The sequence below is a fragment of the Heteronotia binoei genome, chromosome 1 (genome assembly GCF_032191835.1).
Source record: "Heteronotia binoei isolate CCM8104 ecotype False Entrance Well chromosome 1, APGP_CSIRO_Hbin_v1, whole genome shotgun sequence".
NCBI classification, from domain to species: domain Eukaryota; kingdom Metazoa; phylum Chordata; class Lepidosauria; order Squamata; family Gekkonidae; genus Heteronotia; species Heteronotia binoei.
Genome location: NC_083223.1, coordinates 123,390,230 through 123,409,210, shown reverse-complemented (window position 1 = coordinate 123,409,210; position 18,981 = coordinate 123,390,230). Strand labels below are relative to the sequence as shown.

Sequence of the window (18,981 nt, the reverse complement as noted above, 5' to 3'; positions counted from 1 at the left end):
CAACAGGTAACCAGTCTTCAGGGGCTCAGAGTGAAGAGATGGAAACACATGGATGGGTAAGTGTGACCATGCATGCCAAAGTTCCTCCCCCCCCCCACCGCGCTCACAGCTGGGCAGAGTGACCGCATCTCCAGCACTTGATCTGGGCTGCAAGCTCAGGTAGGGGCTCTGCCTTGTTTCCATCTCTGGCAGGGCGCGGGGGGGGGGGGGAGGAGGGGTCTGGCAGCTGCTCCAATGCCTGTGGGAAGGTGTTTCAAGATCTGTCCCTTTAAGAGTTTCCCACAGTGAAACACAGCCACACGCTGCAGCTGCTGCCCCTTCGGGTGCTCTTGATCTCTGTTTCTGTTTTGCAGGTGGGAATCCAACACAGCGCCTTCCATGTGTGGTGATTCCAATCCCCTCCCATACCCAGTCAGCTGTTCCTGCCCACCTCTCTGAGTGGAGCCTCGCACCCTGCAAGATGGTCCAAATTGTTCCTGGGAAACTGTTGCACTCACTTCCTGACCAATAATGTCTGAGATGTGCCCTACTTTGTCTCTCGTGTGTGGCAACTGCTGCATGTTACCTGTGCCCCTCCCCCTCCTCTCTGCCACTCTGTCAGTGGGCTCCCCAAGGGACTGTCTTGGAGGGCGGGCTAACTCATTTCTTGGGGAGGAGGAGGGGGTGAACAAACTATGAGCTACCTTGCCACTGCAGGGCTGGACAGGGGAGGGGGGGATCTTTGCCCCACTCCTCCAATGGGAGGGGGTGGCCTACAGCGAGTGAGGAGCGCTAATGGAGTGGCTGTATGGCCGGTGCCTCACTCTCTGCGTTCTGTGGCTCCTGGGGGAGAGGTTTCATGCACACAGCAGGGGGCGTCAGGGTGTCCTGGAGGGACTCTGAGTCCTTGCCAGGCAGGGCTTCCCTATGGGGCTTGGTGGCATGCCTGGACTCTGTCTGCTTGTTCCGAGACACACATTTTGCCTGGGGTCTCTGTGTGCAGATTGCTGCACTATGTGTTTCCTGTTTATGGCTGGAAGAGAGGTCACATGGCTCCACTCGTCTGCCTGCCATTGGCACAAGTCTCTGACAGTGGGTGGGCTCAGCCGCGGGACTGGCCAATCCTGAAGCTCCAACCTGCCCCTTCCCTCCCTCCGCCCCCACCTCGGCAGCGAGTCACGCTTCTCTTGCACCTCACTCCTTTCCCCTCTCTTTGTCGGTGGGATTTCTCTCTTTTGGCCTGGCCATCTGCTTGTGATTGGCTCAGTTCTCTGTCAGGGGGCAGGTTGGGGAAGGCAATCAGCCTCTCCAGGGCAGCCTTTCCCCAGCCCTGTCATCTGCCACGGCACCTGTGCCAAGACTGGCCAATCCGGGGGAGCCTGTGCTAGCCTGCCCCTCCTGCTGTCTTTGCATCATGTGCACATGGGGGATCCCATGCCAGCGGTGCTGCCATGGTGATGGTCTCCCATGCGGCGAGCTGTGCTTCTTCCCTCCGCTCGCCCCCATGCCCGAGCGGGTCAAAGCCCTTAGGGTGTCTACTAGCAGCGCCACACTTATGCCACAGCTGAGTGCCATGGAAGTAAGGATTGGGCTGTCCGAGTACTAAAGTCTGTTCTCATATCGGGAACATAGCATTAGAGGAATTAAAATACTGAACATGTATTGTCATAGAATCTATTTTTATTTGAATCAGAGAGATATTTTGATTGCCATATTAGTATTTGACAGAGTTAGATGGAAACAGGTTATAATTACTCTCTTATCACTGTTTCACATAATTAAACTATGCTCAATTTAACAAACTGCTTTACAGTTAATCATGCAGACGAACATTTTGATACTGTAAATATTCCCCCTTATTTGATCACAATATGTAAGGAAGATATACCTTTGAAGTTATAATTTTTGAATTGTACTACATATGCTAGCCAGGATGAAGTGCACAGTAGAGGTGGGTTTAGTCCATCGAGATCAATGGCCTTAAGACAGCTCTGTGCTGTGATGTGACCATCCTGTTTTTGACACCACATGAGATGTGATATCCAAGGCCAGCCCAAACACTAAACTGAGTGACGAAGCAGGTGATAGATTTGGCACAATATTTAAAAAGCAGGAAATTATTATTTGTGATATGAGAGGAGAGACAGGCATGCATAGTGCATAGTAACATAGTGACATGAATCACAATGCATCTGATTGCAATCATTGCAATTTTGTGTATTCTTCAGCAGGTTTCTTAAGGCTGCTTATAGCCTATTGGTTTCATTAGTGTGGTTTGAAAGTACAGCAATTTTCTTTTCTTGTACTAATTGGACAACTCTTCTATCTAGTGAAGATCATATTCATCCTGAACTTACCAGTTCTTCCAGCTTACTTGGGCTCCTGTACATAGATCGTGGCTCAGAAAGGAGAATATGTACGATATGAAACGTGGTAGCAAGCTGGTGAAGTCCACTTTGATCTCTGGGATATTTTCAATAAACCATTTTCCAACAAACCTGTGAAACAGACAGGAGACTGAAGTTGTCCCAAGGAAATAGAGTTCTATTTGTTGGTTGGTTACTTGTCTCCCTTCTGAAATTGTGATGGGCTTCCAAAGGATTGCCATGAGGCTCACAAGAGTTTCTATGAGTGTGACAATGTGGGTTACAGCAGTCAGTTATAAACACTTATTCATAACCCACAGATTCACTTTCTTCAAAAGCTCATAACAATTATATACTAGCAGCTATATAAATTAAAGGCTGGCTAGCTAAGCTGATCAGCTCCATATTATTGACACAGGACCAATTCTGGAAATTATATTTGAAAAGAGATTTGAATTATGAATGAAGATCCAGGAAGACCATGGTTTGGATGCCATGGATCCTTTCTGTGGATGGAGGTTAATTCCTGTTATCAGATTAATGTTTCCCCAAAGGCTCCTCCTAAGGGAGTGGGAACCCCCAGGAAAAGAAGATGGAGAATTTTATAATGATGCAGATAATATTGAGATTTCAACTTCCTGATCAGCTCCACGTTGCTATGCCTGAAGGCACTTGTTGCTCCCCCCTCAATTGAATTTTATAATATGTGTTTTTATTTTTCATGAACCACCTTGTGAGCCTATTCTGGGCAGAACAGTGCAGATGTGAATAAAGTATATAAGAGCAAATAACTATGGTTACTTGAAATACAATGGGATATACTTACTTTGAAGAATGGAACCACTTCTTCCCCCTCCTGAAACTCTATAGCCTTAGGTTAGTATGCATGCCTCCTGTCTTAAGAGAAGCAGATTCCCTTACTGGCTTTGCAGAAGGGAATGGATCAGTCCCCCCTCATCTTGAAAGGTCAACAGCATAATCCTATGTATTAGGGTTTCCCTCTCCCAACTTGTCTATGCTGCTATATTTTTAAAACTGCAGTCCTAGGCACTCACAAGATGAAAACCTTGAGAGGTACTACGGCATGAATCGGGCTGGGAAACCCTAATGTGTAGCTCCTGGAAAATCTGTCTTTAAGCCAGAGACAACTAGTTTCACTTCATTTACGGCATTGTGCAAATACCTGTTGGACCACAGAACTGTTGAACTGGCAAAGCATATTCTCAAAAAGTCAGCAATGCAAGGCTTCATGCCAACACCCAGATTTGAACAACTGTGCATGTGTTTCTTCTTGAGAGTGCATTAGATTACACCTCCAGTTGGGTGTCTTCCAGGTCTCACATTTCTCCTGGCAAAAGCTTTATGTCTTTAGTAGCTTGTGACAAACAAAAGAACAGGAGCCATTTCCCCCCTGGCATGTTAGCAATGCAATGATGGGGAAAGCTTCATCTGTTGAACTCACATCTCTCAGTTTAGCAGAGGCAAAGAGAACCTATCAGGGTAAAAACAAATTGCAGCCATCCTCTCTGCTAGGGTTGTCAAGCCCAATTCAAGAAATAACCAAGGACTTTGGGAGTGGAGCCAGGAACAAGGTTGTGACAAGCATAACTGAACTCCAAAGGGAGTTCTGGCCATCACATTTAAAGGGACCACACACTTTTAAATATCTTCCCTTCATTGGAAATAATGGAGAGGGGCATCTTTGGGGGCTCATAGAACTGGATCCCCTAGTCCAGTCTTTTTGAAACTTGGAAGGTGTTTTGAGGAGAGGCACCAGATGTTATGTTGAAAATGTGGTGTCTCTACTTCAAAAAAACAGCCTCTCCAGAGCCCCAGACACACAGAGATCAATTCTCCATTATACCCTATAGGAATCAGTCTCCATAGTGCCCAGCAGACATTTCCCTTCCCTCCACACTTTCTGATTACCCTGCTCCACCTGGGGATTGGCAGCCCTACTCTCTACACTGATCAGCCGTTTCACCATTTCCAGATTTCATTGGACTGCATTGATGTAAATGTTTTATTTTCATGCAGTCATTTCTGGAGTGGTGAACTCACTGTGGCTATGCACTGACTCCCTTTCAGACAGATGTACAACCTTTCTCAGCCAGCTATATGGTACAGAGTCCTAAATGGCTGTTTCACAGTTGTGGAACTATTCCCTACTTCCCTGCCGCAACATCAGCTAAACTGGGAAAAGACTTTTTAAAAAGTGTAAAATAAGCATAAAACTAGATAAACATGCAAAGGTATCCAATTGTCTTTCTTGACTAAGAGAAACAGGCTGCACAAAGCACATGGGAATCCTGTCAGGCAGGTAGCAGAAGAGGAGTTAATATAAGGAGAAGCAGAATTCACCTTGCATAAAATCCCACAGTAGTTACTAGAGGCAGGCATTATCTGTACATACCTTAAGGGGAGGGATTAACTCTTGTTATCATGGAAACAAATTCTTTTTATCAAACTTCACTTCTCTGCATGGCTTTGCTAAATAGGCCTTAATTAAACACTCATTTCACAAGAGTACAATGAGTTTATCACCCCTGTGCTTGGCTCTCCATGGACTGGTATTTAGTTTGCTATAAGCAGCAGCTGATTACAGTGCTGAACCCTACAGATGCCAGCATTGGCATGGACAAAAGATTAATGGGCTGGAAGGGAGACTTTGAATAACTTATTTTTACCCACACAAAAAATGTGGGAAAAGAACTTGTGACTCACTTATTTACTTCAGCTGTGATGCACCACACTTCAAGATAATCCAGTGCAAAAACTGCTTATGCTGCTTGTCAGTCCACATGTCAAACCAATGGCTTATAAACCTGACTCTTTCCTGAAAGAGCTAAATCAAACCACATGTTGGTCTCAAAGCACAGCTCAGCAACACAAACATTACAGATTAATACACCACTGATGCTACTGTGCTTTCTGTGAAGTACCAGCATTCTGTGGTATCAAAATCGTTTCATAATTTTTACCCTAGAGCACTTCTTCAATTAAATTTCTTCACAGACAAGCCACAGTCTGTCTGGGCTGAACACACTCTAAGATGTATCCAAGTGGGTAGCCCTGTGGGTCACAAGCATCAGAATAATGTTTGAGTCCAGTAGCACTTTTAAGACCAACGAAGTTTTATTCAGGGTATTCACACTCGAAAGCTTATACCTTGAACAAAAATGTTGGTCTTAAAGGTGCTACTAGACTCTAACTTTACACTCTAAGATGGTTTTGCTGACAGCTTATTTTGCATACTTTTAAATATGTTTCAGAAATTCACTGTTCATTATAATTAAAAAACAGTGAAAGCTGTTGGATCCTGTGCAACATTGGAACCTGTGCAACTTTCTTGCAAGCTAGGAGGGTTTTATGGTGCATGAGCTAGCATAAAAGTCTCCTTCACAAGCTGGTAAAGGAAATTATTGCCACTGGAAGAAAGTATCTGTAGAATCTAGCCTTCAATTACTAATTATATCTTTAATCTCTTTTCTTTTTCAAAGGCTGCTATCTTGAACATACTAACTAGGGAGTAACTAGGATTAAACAGAAGGTATGTGTAGGGAAAACTTTTGGAAAATATACAAAGGCTGATGTTTTAAACTAACATCTGTAGCAGGAAATGCAGGAAAAACATAATCCCATATAAGTTCTAACTGTAGTATGTGTTGGAGCAGTGGTCCCCAAGTTTTTTGGCACCAGGGACCAGCTTTGTGGAAGACAATTTTTCCATGGACCAATGCAGGTGGGGGTGCTGAGATTTTTCCTGCCCCAGGTTGCCTCCACACGCCATCCCTGCCACCCATGGGGGTCTTTAAATGAGGAGTAGGTAGTCACTGCTGCGCTGTCCCTTCCACCCACCTGGGACCCAGGTGAATTAAAGAGGTAGTGCTTCAGAGTGAGGCTGTGCTGCTTTTTTCAAAGTTACTTAAGAAGAGGCAGGTTTGGGGAAGTGCCCTGGAAGTGACATCACAGGAAAAGGTAGAGTTTAATGTGCCCTGGAAAAGACATCACTTGGCCCTTGACCCAGAAGTGATACCACAGGAAATTATATAATTCCTGTTTCCCGGCTCCACCCCTAAAGTCTCCTGGCTCCACCCCTGAATTTTAGTGGGCCATAAAGGAGAAGTGTAAAAATAACCGGGCCACAGGAAAGATAAATTTGGGAAACCCTGCCATAGAGTATAATGTAATGCCCAGCAGACATTCCCTCCCCCCCCCCAGCTGCTTTCTGATAACCCTGAAGTGGGGGGAGGGCCTCTAAACCAGGGGATCCCCTGCCCCCAACAGGGGATTGGCAACCCTACTGATTCCTGTTCAGTGAGCTTCTCCTGTGAGAGGTCATGCTGGGTAAGTCCAGAATTCCCTAAACAGATGATACTTGCATTCAGCTAATGTTATACAACCTAGCCAGTTGTCTTATATTAAAGTATTATTTAGGTTAGGCTTTCATCTACCCCTATTATAATGAATATGAACATACTTCAATAAATGTTTTATCTTTTTTTCTAATATATTTGCTTTGTAGGTTTACTTGCTTCCAGCCACAATACCTTAGCCGTAGCACTTTGCTATAGAAACTAATAAATACTCCCAATAGTAAGGCTAGGGTTTTCAACAGGCCTGGAGGGGAAATATCCTGTCACTGATATTAGTCTAATAAATGGAAATTGATAGCTAAAAACTTTTTATGCCATGGACGTAAAAAACCCTCATTAATTATTTTAGTTGCATTATTTATAGTCCACAATTCTCACTGAGACTCAAGGTGAATTACATAAGACAAATACAATCAACAGGATAGACATCCAGTAAACAGTGCAGTAGGGTTTGAACTGAAGAAATCTGAGAAAAACAACTGAAACAAAACAAAAAGTACTTAAACATGACACATTAAACCAGGAGTATCAAACATATGGCCCACAGGCTGTATCCAGCCTTGCAGGGCTCCAATCTGGGGTGTTCTTACACTGACAGTTTGTGACTCTCTATCATCACATTGGAAATTCACCTTTTACACTACCTAATGTTCTCACAACTGTTTTGCATCGTTGCTGCTCGAAGCATCTACATTTGTTAGGGTTTGTAGAATCTTTCGGGATCAAGTGCCGTGTTCTACTGGAGAAAGTTTTCCTTCCAGACGTTTCGTTCTCAGCTGCGGAGAACATCCTCAGTGGCGTTGCAGCCGGAGCAGGCGCTCAGACCTTCTTGGCTGCTGTGCATTGAGTGGGTGCATTGAGTTTCGGTGAGATGGGTTTTGGTGCTGCTGCTACGTTTTTCTCAAAACTAGTTTTGATCCAGTCATTTCTCTACAGGCATTTCAAACTTGTATTGTAGAAGTTTTCACGTGTTTTAAAAGACTCCTCAGCAACAGTAATTTGCATGAGAACTGACAGCACTTGAAATTTTTACATATCATTGCTTGCTTCATCTTGTAATTTAAATTTGTATTGTTTTTGCAGTGCTGACATGATTTCCAAGCAATCATATACATTTAACTAAGCACTGGTATTCCGGCTGCCCTCTGATCAGAGACCACCCCCCAATTGAAATGCTTTCAGCAGGCAATATAGAAGTCTGGCTATGCAAAATAAGCAGAGCAAATCCACAAATGTGAAAGGAAAATAACTAAAGCGGAACGGTGGCAGGCGATTTGAAGGCTCTAAAACTCTGGATCAAACTGAATGTAAAAACACCCCTGGTCTGCTGAGCAACTGAGTGTCTGCTGCTTCCTCCTTCCTGTTTCTTGCATCGCAGCTCCTTTTGCCCAGTCTCCCCTATTTCCTGCTTCACAGAGGAAAGAATGAAATATTCTCCCACTGGCTCCTGGATAGTGCCTTTTTGTGCCTGATTTGTATCCAGCTATTGCAGTGCTTCAGTAGGGAGGTTCCAGTGTGAAACAGCTCAGCTTAAATTTAACCCACAGCCCTCAATTTGCAAGACCTGTGCAAGGCTGTTAATGATAGGGTGCTTTAATTCATAGGGTTACCATAAGTCAGAAGTTACTTGACAGCATTTCACACACACACACACTTAATCAGCAAATTTGATTCTCTTTCCAGTTTGGATTTATCAAGTTTCGGTAACTCATGCCCACTGCAAAGGATTTCCTGGGCTACTCTGAAAGCATTATCAGTGATTGCTGTTGTAGGCAGGTCACAATGTTCTTCTTTTTTACCTGCATACCCAATCCATTCCCAGGTCTTCTGGCCCCATTGTATTAAAATTTATTTCCCCTGTCCCGTCTATGTACATCTGCCAAGTGGAGATAAAACTTCATGTATCTGACAAAGTGAGCTCTAGTCCATGAAAACTTATCTTGCAATAAATTTCTTAGCCTGCTTCAACACAACAAAGAGACTTGTGACACCATTAGAGATGAATGTAACTGTCCCCTCAGGAAGAAAAAAACCCATAATTTTATTGTGCATAAAAACTCTTGGAAGTTCACTCAATTTTTCTGTTGTTTTTCTTTCAATGGAGAGCCATTCGTCCTGTAGCTTTACAAAGGAAATAGATTCTCAAGATCTCTCCTAATTGAGTGTGTGGTACTTCTACCTTCTGTAGCCAAAAGGGTTCCCCCAAAGTAAAAAGTGTGTCCTCTGGCATTTTTCTTCCACACCCCTAATAGGGGAGGGAGTGGAAGCAGTAGCCACTTTTTCAGCTGCTTGCTGGTCTGGAGAGTGCCCAAAGGCTGGCATAGGAGCACTGGCCTCAGCGCAGCTTTTCCCATTGATCAGCTGATCGGCTGGGGGGGAGGCCTTGAAAGAGCCTCAGGAACCGGCGCTTCACCAGGTGGGGGGGAGGGAGGGGAAGGCGCCGTGGAGGGGGGAAAGGGCCGCCAGAGCGGGGGAGGGGGCCTCCATCAGAAATTTTATTCAGTGGGCCCCCCCCACCTAAAATTTTCAGGCTATGGGCCTGGCCCCTATACAGATCCATCTTTTCTATGTGCTGCACTTTGGACAGGAAAGAGCTATGTTACGGTTCCCATTGTCTTCCAAGCAACACACTTCTCTCTCTTTTTAAACTGTCAGAGGAATACCACACTGGGAATTAAACATAAACTTCTCTAAAAGGGAATCTACATTTCAACAATTTTTAGATCCCAGATTTTAAAAAATAAAGTATGCTTTACGTAGGCACAGTTCCACTAGTCTTAAAGAGATTACCAGGAAGTAACCTATACAACACACACTAGGTCTTTTAATGAGACTAGGTCTTTAAAAAAACAACCCTACATTTAACAGAAAGAACTGATGACTTACATGGAGTTTGTGCTATGGCTAACTATGGTCACTGTACAACATGATTCTTCTTCTATTCCCTTCACTGAAGAGGAAGAACTCCTTTAACATTAACTGAGGGATCAACTGAGTCTAACCCATTGAATATGGCATAGCTGTTCATGTGGCATCCTAATCACACTACTAGTACTTTGGTGGGAATTTTAGCATTTCCTTCTCTTTTTTTCTGTCAATCATCTGTGGACTGTGGGAGTGGTATCCCAAATAAATTATGGCATAACATCTAGTGCAGGGGTGTCAAACTCATTTGTTATGAGGGCCAGATCTGACATAAATGAGACCTTGCCAGGCTGGGCCATGTGTGTCATAAAATGTAATGCCAGGTAGCAGAGATACAAACTTTATGAAGTACACAGACAAACACAAAGATTTTTTTAAAAAAACCCTTTAAATAAAACATGCTTGAAACATTAGCACTTGTTGGTCTTAAAGGTGCTTGTTTTGTATCTTTCCTGTGCAATCTGGGCTCTCTCAGTTGCACAGCACAGCTACTGAGCCAAGCCTCTCTTCCTTCTATTGGCTGAGGCTCCTCCCCCTCCTGGTCCCCTGGGGAAGGAAGGAAAGAGCCAGAGCTTCCTTTGAAGCAAGCTTGCCCTTCCTCCTCAAGGGAGGAACCTCAGCCAATGAAAAAAATAGAGGTTTTGCTCTGTAGCTCCTGTGCAATTGAGCAAGCTTGGAAAAGTAAACTGCCATGCAGAAGGAAGCAAGAGAGGGGGAGAAGGAAGCAGATGACTGCCAGTTGTTCAGGGGCCTGATAGGAGCCCTCTGGGGGCCTGATTCGGCCCCCAGGCCACATGTTTGACATCCTTGATCTAGTGCATCTGTCAACAATAGGCAGGAAACCACAGGGAAGACCACTAGGCTACTATGCACCTTAAGACATGAATAATTAATATGTGGGGCAGTTATACTTTGTATCCTTGGTGCTTGGGGGACAACAGTGAGAGGGCTTCTGGAGTTCTGGCTCCACTAGTAGACCTCCTGATAGAACCTGGGTTTTGGCCACTGCGTAACACAGAGTGTTGGCCTGGTTGGGCAACTGGCCTGATCCAATATGGCTTGTCTTATGTTCTTATTCACATATTTGTACTGGCAAATAAGACATTATGCACATAGGCAAAACACATAAATGAACAACAAAACAGGAGTCCAGTGGTACATAAGCTTTTGTAAGTTAGCACTCACTCCAAGTGGAAAACAATATTGCATTGAAACTTCCAGATGTGTATTAAAATTTCCCTCAGAATTGGATGAGGACCAAAGCATGCACATATATGCCATGCTAGTACTGGTCATCCCACCTTAAAGTGCATGATTTTGAAGCTGTCAGTATTCTGGTGCATTCTTTGCACAATGATTTCTGCTTGATAGCAAATAGAATCCTGCTATAGACAAGTTGCCCTCATCTGGATAGCTCAGGCTAGATCAATGTAGCTGGAGCTATCCAGGCCAGGGCAGCTTGTCTATAGTGGGATTCTTGGGAGCTAAACAGGGTCACCCCTGCTTTGTCCTTGGATGGGAGACCCCAAAGAAGTCCAGAGGTGCTAGGCAGAGGCAGGCAATGGCAAACTACCTCTGAATGTCTCTTCCCTTAAAAACCCCACAGGGTCATCATAAGTCAGCTGTGACTTTATGGTGTGTATACACCCAAACACACAAAGCTGATAAACTTCCCAGCTATGGAAGTGAAATGCAAATATTTTAACATCACTGCTGATAAGATTTCCTATTCCCTTTGTCCTTACTACAGACTAAGAACAAATTTTATATAAATATTAATATAGTAATACTATGAATCAAAAGACAAACAAAATAATATAGCACTTCCACAACTGCAGTTCCTACTTTTGTGCCAGCTGAAGGCTGGAGAAGCCTGCAGAGCTGGAAAAAATGGAAAAGCAATGTTGTCAAAGCAATGGTTAACCAGATATTTTGTGTGCACTGGAAATGAACAAAATTTTATTTGATATAGTTTTGGTTCACTGAATTTTATTGCAGTATCTGTTGGCTGAATGTAATGGAACAGTTCAAAATTATAGGTTCTTAACCATCTCTACTAAAACTGGAATTACACCTGGCATTAACTCCTCACATGATTCCAGTTGAGGTAATGATGATGGCTCACAGGACGCCTGACAATGGTTTCCATTTGCCTTGCTCTCTAAAGATTTCAAGAATTTGTGTAGTTCTAACACCAAACCCTCCCGACAAAGACTCACCAGCATTGAATGCCTAAAATGATCAAGATTACCATTCAAATATATTTTGCAGTACAATGCACACAACATGATACGGCTTGCCATGCTGCATCACTAAAAAGGTAAAAGTAAAGGTAGTCCCCTGTGCAAGCAGTAAGACATCACTGACCCACGGGGTGACATCACATCATGACATTTTCTTGGCAGACTTTTTACAGGGTGGTTTGCCATTGCCTTCCCCAGTCATCTATACTTTACCCCTAATGCTACCTTTATTCCCAGATGTTCTACAAACGATACCAGGTAGAGGTTTCTTATACAATGTAAACAACCACAGACCAAGTTGCCCTCTGGTCAGCCCTGATCTGCAGTTGCCAAACAGTCAGGTACCCCTCAAACTGACTTACGTGATACAGGTCTTGCAGTTAGTGTTTGGGACACAGCTTGGCATCTAATTGGGCAAATAAAAACAGAAGTCAGGCATGAATGGAGCTGGAAGACAGAATTCCTGTCACACCAGATTTTTGAGATACCATCTGGCTCAGATGCACAATTACTCCACTCACTTGTGTTGCAATGATGCTGACAAACAGGATTAATTTAATATGGGAAACATTTAAGCACTTCCTGTTTAAATTACAAAAGCATTAATGTATATGCATTAGAAGGGGGAAAGCCATGTTCAGTGTGGAAGTAGTTACAGCACTTTAATATGCTACAAAAGCACAGCAGTTTGAAAGAGGTGCTTGACTTCAGACATTTTATTTTACCTGCTTGTTAAGAGATTGGTTTTCAATAGTTGTCCAAGAGCTGAATCGTGTATGCAGCATTTCTGTTGTTCAATTTGGGCTGGGGCTTGTCGTCCCCAAGCTCTCCAAATGCCACTGTTTGACACTGTGTGGTTCAGGTATCATGTTTGTGGCAATCATGATAGAAATAGAGGCAGTTTACTCAAATAACAGTTGTGCTCCACACTTCACACTGACTGACAGCTGTTAGAGGTCTCCTAGAAACAGAAAAGAAGCATGATGCTTTCTCACAGAGAATAAATTGGGGTTTCAGAATTTGATTTGGTTCTGCATTGGGACACAACCACTCTGAAAAACAAGGAGTTATTGGACTTTGCATTGCATCTGTCTGCAACCTACAAATGCTTAAATTGTTCCTGCTGCTTTCCTATCCATCATTTTTTAAAATATATATTTTTGCTTATAGGTTTATCCAGCATGTCAAAGTGAATAGCAAAAATGCAACAGAAAGGAACTTAGTACTAGTTAAAAATGGAGGGGGCAGGTATAAAAAATGACTAATTTTTAAAAAATAAAGCCTTAAAAATGTATGTGGTCTTTATAGCAAGTGAATTTCACCGCTATGAGTATGTTTTCCAATCATCATCTTATGGTAAATGAGTCTTTACTTCTCGCCCTTCTTTCAGCTTACTAACTAGGCACTAAACCTTTTTGGTTTTGCAAATATCTGTTAAACAATTGGGGCAATCAGTATCACTATAACCAGGCGACAACATGAGAATTATAGCAGAGAGATGTGCTAGATTAGTGTTACAGAAATGAAATACCAGAGCTATGATTCTCTGCTGTATCTGTGCATTTCAATCACATTTTAACTGCTAGGAAGCTGTTCCCATCACCCCGCTGGTATGTTACAAAATAATCCTTATGGACATTGCCCTAAGGGTTTCCCAAACTTTTTTTCCCCATGGCTTGGTTATTTTTACACTACTCTCCTTTGTGGTCCACTAAAATTCAGGTGTGGATCCAGGAAACTTTGGGGGTGGAGCTGGGAGACAGGAATTACATCATTTCCTGTGGTGTCACTTCCAGGTCAAGGGCCAAGTGATGTCACTTCTAAGGCACACTGAACCAAAACTCCACCTCTTCCTGTGATGTCACTTCCAGGGCACTCCCCCAAACCTGCCTCTTCTTCTGAAGTGATTTCATTTTCAGAAAAATCTCTCTGAAACTCATGCTGAGTCAAAATGTCAGCCTTCAAGCCTAGCTTTTATCTGCATAACACCGAGACAGGGGAAGGAAGGAAAATGGAGCTCAGGCTTTGCAGCCTCTGTCAGTCTTCAAGCCTAGTTTTCTCTGCACAACACAGAGACATTGGGGGATGTAAGGAAGGAAAACATAGCTCAGGATTTGAAGCTTGTGTCAGTCTTCAAGCCTAGCTTTTATTTGCACAACACAGAGACATTGGGGGACGGAAGGAAGGAAAATGGAGCCCAGGCTTTGTAGCCTGTGTCAGTCTTCAAGCCTAGCTTTCATCTGCACAACACAGAGACGGAGAAAGGAAGGAAGCAAAATGAAGCTCAGGCTTTAAATCCCGTGTCAGTCTTCAAGCCTAGCTTTTTTCTGCACAACAGAGACGGGGGAAGGAAGGAAGCAGAGCTTTGCTGGGGGCGGGGCTAGCTTTGGTTTTTCTTGGAACCTTGTATTGAGATTTCCGTGGCCCAGTGCCGGGTCGCAACCCTGCAAATTGGAAACACCGCCCTAGTGTTGTTACAGAAAATCTGCATGAAATATACACTTAATTCTGATTCCTTTTCTTACCAGAACCTGCTGTGTTTTAGTCCATTGAGTCTGAGAGGTCTAAAGACCATAAACTTTATTAAACATAGTGTTGCAAGAAAAATTATGTTTATCTCCCTCTCCCCATAAGAACAAAAAAAGGAAGTGATGAGAATGTTGGTTACTTTACCTCAAGGGAGAACTGCAGCCACTACTGATATCTTCTGAGAGCCAGAGTTGCTATTGGATTGGCTGAAGGTCAATACATCACAGCATTTTCATAGGAACCAAACTGCACAACTAATGCTCTCTGGGCTTACAGCCAATGCAGGGGAAAGAATCTTTTGTCACTCTGGACTGAGAAGCTAGCTTATTTGAGAAACTTTATAAAATGTTTTTCAAACCAATGTACACATAAAAACAAATCAATCCATCAATAAAATAGTAAGATAGCAATTTAATCATCTCAAATAAAACCAGAAACAGCAACAAAAATAATGTTAAAGAAAAACAAGAAAGATAATTTACAATGGCATCCTAAGCAGAAGTACAGCCTTCTGCGTCCATTGGATTTAAAGGGTATTTTTCTGCTTAGAATGGCATCACTAAGTTATTAAAGAAAAAAAAGGGGGGGGGGGAATCTGCAATAAATAAGCCTGCTGTTTTCAGGGGAACGTATTCCAAAACTCTAGGGCAGCCATAGAAAAGGCCTTGCCACTTGTGGAAACTAGTGGTATTTGAAACAGGGGCCCTTCATGTGATCTTAAACTGGCACAATCCCTTGGATTTAGTAGCCTTAGAATGTGTATGTTACTCTACTTTTCCTTAACTGTGTCCGTATTTTTAGCAACTAAAGATCCTATTTTAAGAGAAATCAGAAACTGGCAGGTGAAGGTTTTCCTGATATCAATAAATGTACAAGCAAGAGTCAGGGGATCCTTGCTGCTACCTTCATGGATTTGAAGGTGACTTTTGATACCATACCCTGTGCTCGATTGTGGCACAAGTTAAAATGAACCTTAATGCACTACCACCTAGAGTTTTACAAAGGAGGTATTTTAAGGCACCCTGTATCATGGGCTCTTTGAATGTAATTTTCTGAGCCTAGAAATCGTTTAATTCTTCCTTTGCTCCAAAATATATATCATATGGAGACATTTCATCATTTATTAGAAGATAACAGTAGATTCAGCAATGGGAAGTTTCATTTGTTTTCTGCATTCTTTGCAGCTCAAGGTATAGGAACCTGTCAGGACAAAAAAAAAGTTGACAAACCTACATTTAATTCACTAATAGCTCAATCCTAAAGCCTAATTATGAGTCTAAAATAGCCTTGGACACCCTGGTGGATGATCTGTGCTGGGAGTGGGCCAGGGAACGTGACTGTTTATTCTCTGGGGCCTAGCAGTTTTTGATACCCTCAGCTACGGTATCCTTCTGGACCACCTTTCCAGGCTGGAATTGAGAGGCACTGTTCTGTGGTGGTTCCAATTTTATCTGGAGGGTAGATCTCAGATGGTGGTGCAGGCAGATTGCTGCTTAGCCCCTTGGCCTATGGAGCCCTGCAGGGCTGCACCCTATGCTCTTTAACATTTACATAAACTGCAAGGTGAGATCTGGATGATGTAGTGCTTAAGACTGTCAGGCTAGTACCTAAGAGACCTAGGTCTGAATCCCCACTCATGCCATGAAGTGATTTTGGGCCAGTCACACCCTCTCAGCCTAACCTACCTCACAGAGTTGTTGTGAGGATAAAATGGAAAACTGTGTAAGCTGCTTTGGGTCCCCACTGGAGAGAAATGCAGAAAATACATGAATTAAATAACTAAATATTTCAAAAGATTTGGTCTGGGTTGTCACCAATATGTAAGTTGCATTGAGCTCTATCTCAGACCCAAAGCCAATGCTAGGAACATAAGAGAAGCCATGTTGGATCAGGCCAATGGCCCGTTCAGTCCAACACTCTGTATCACACAGTGGCCAAATTTTTTTGTATATATATATATATACACACACACACACATATATATACACACTGTGGCTAATAGCCACTGATGGACCTCTGCTCCATATTTTTATCTAACCCCCTCTTGAAGCTGGCTATGCTTGTAACTGCCACCACCTCCTGTGGCAGTGAATTCCACGTGTTAATCACCCTTTGGGTGAAGAAGTACCTCCTTTTATCCGTTCTAACCCGACTGCTCAGCAATTTCACTGAATGCCCACGAGTTCTTGTATTGTGAGAAAGGGAGAAAAGTACTTCTTTCTCTACCTTCTCCATCCCATGCATAATCTTGTAAACCTCTATCATGTCACCCCGCAGTCGACATTTCTCCAAGCTAAAGAGCCCCAAGCATTTTAACCTTTCTTCATAGGGAAAGTGTTCCAAACCATTAATCATTCTAGTTGCCCTTTTCTGCATTTTTTTCCAATGCTATAATATCCTTTTTGAGGTGCGGTGACCAGAATTGTACACAGTATTCCATATGAGACCGCACCATCGATTTATACAGGGGCATTATGATACTGGCTGGTTTGTTTTCAATTCCCTTCTTAATAATTCCCAGCATGGCGTTGGCCTTTTTTATTGCAATCGCACACTGTCTTGACATTTTCAGTGAGTTATCTACCACGATGCCAAGATCTCTTGATCAGTCTCTGCCAGTTCACACCCCATCAACTTGTATTTGTAGCTAGGATTCTTGGCCCCGGTGTGCATTACTTTGAACTTGGCCACATTGAACCTCATCTGCCACGTTGACGCCCACTCACCCAGGCTCAACAGATCCCTTTGGAGTGCCTCACAATCCTCTCTGGTTCTTACCACCCTGAACAATTTAGTGTCATCTGCAAACTTGGCCACTTCACTGCCTACTCTCAACTCCCAAATCATTTATGAACAAGTTAAAGAGCATGGGGCCCAGCACTGAGCCCTGCGGCACTCCACTGCTTACCATCCTCCACTGCGAAGACTGCCCATTTATACTCACTCTCTGCTTCCTATTACTCAACCAGTTTTTGATCCACAAGAGGACCTGTCCTTTTACTCCATGACTCTCAAGCTTACTAAGGAGCCTTTGATGAGGAACTTTGTCAAAAGCTTTCTGGAAGTCAAGGTAAACAATATCTACCAGGTCTCGTTTGTCCACATGTTTGTTCACCCCCTCAAAGAAATGTAACAGGTTAGTGAGGCAAGATCTTCCCTTACAGAACCCATGCTGAGACTTCCTCAATAACTCGTGTTCATCAATGTGCCTACTCATTCTGTCCTTGATAATGGTTTCCACCAACTTTCCCGGTATTGAAGTCAGACTGTATTGAAGTCAGACTGGCCTGTAGTTACCCGGATCTCCTCTGGAACCCTTTTTAAAGATGGGGGTGACATTTGCTACCTTCCAGTCCTCAGGAACGGAGGCAGATTTCAATGAAAGATTACATATTTTTGTCAGAAGATCCACAAGTTCAACTTTGAGTTCTTTCAAAACTCTTGGGAGTTCTGAAGAAGTTTGGGAGCAAATAAATTGACGCTTAATTCCAACAAGACAGAAGTGCTACTGGTAAATGGTCGGACCTGAGAGTTTAAGATGTCACTTGTTCTGGACGAGCCTGCACTGAAGGAACAGGTCCATAATCTGGGTGCTCTTGGGCCCAGGCCTCCTGCTGGATAAGTAAGTGGCAGCTGTCGCCAGGATTGCCTTTTATGAGCTTTGACTGGTTAGCCAGCTGTGGTCTTTGGTGGAGAGGATCTGGCTATGGTGGTGCATGCTCTGATTACACTTAGATTACTGCAATGGGCTGTGTCTGGGGTTGTCCTTTGAAAGAGTTCAATATCATCAACTGGTACACATTGCTACAGCCAGGATGTTAACTGGAATGGGTAGTAGGGAACAAATAACATATCTTGGCCTCTCTACAATCTGTGTCTAGGCACTATTCAAGATGCTGGGGTTGATCTTGAAAGCCCTATATGTTTTGGGACCAACATACCTGAACAAATAGAGGTGTACATTCCAAAATCCCCTAGCTGAAAATATGCAAAAAATAAAGTGCTGTTTCAAGTAGTTACAATTAGTTCCCAGAATGGTAACACAAATCCAGGATTCTTAGGCATTCCAAAAAGCACTCTCCCCTCCCTGAATAAATCCATGTTTGTTGTTGTTGATAGATCCAAGTGGGCAGTCATGTTGGTCTGAAGCAGTTGAACAAAGCAGGAGTCAACTTGCACCTTTAACACCAACAAAGTTTTATTCAAAATGTAAGCTTTCGTGTGCTAAAAGCACACTTATTCAGACCAGGGGATTTAGCACATGAAAGCTTACATTCTGAATAAAACTTTGTTGTTGTGTTTGGATGCTTACAATCAGCAGCAACAGGTGCTTTACTTTTGTTTGATTCTTCTGATTTCTGAGCCAATGGCATTTGTCCCTTCTAATCAGATCCTTGAAAGGCATCAGGAGGTAATCACTGACAGCTAGCCACTTTTGGAAACAAGCCCCAGAGAACAAATTTCCACAAATGTTAACATGTTATAATTTGTTAGCTACTCTGGTGGCTTTTATGACGGAAGAAAGACTTGAGTATACATGTTTTAAAAAATTCTATAGAAACA

General features: G+C 43.1%; 1 protein-coding gene across 1 annotated transcript in view; it reads right to left on the bottom strand.

Annotated features, from left to right (window-relative positions):
• ECT2L (epithelial cell transforming 2 like) overlaps positions 1-12,814 on the bottom strand; it is a 60,879-nt gene extending 48,065 nt beyond the window's left edge. The window contains 3 exon segments of the mRNA XM_060237935.1: positions 2,333-2,477; positions 5,078-5,190; positions 12,615-12,814. Coding sequence (XP_060093918.1) covers positions 2,333-2,477; positions 5,078-5,190; positions 12,615-12,773 — 417 coding nt within the window. The 5' untranslated portion in view covers positions 12,774-12,814.
• Between the last annotated feature and the right edge of the window lie 6,167 nt (positions 12,815-18,981).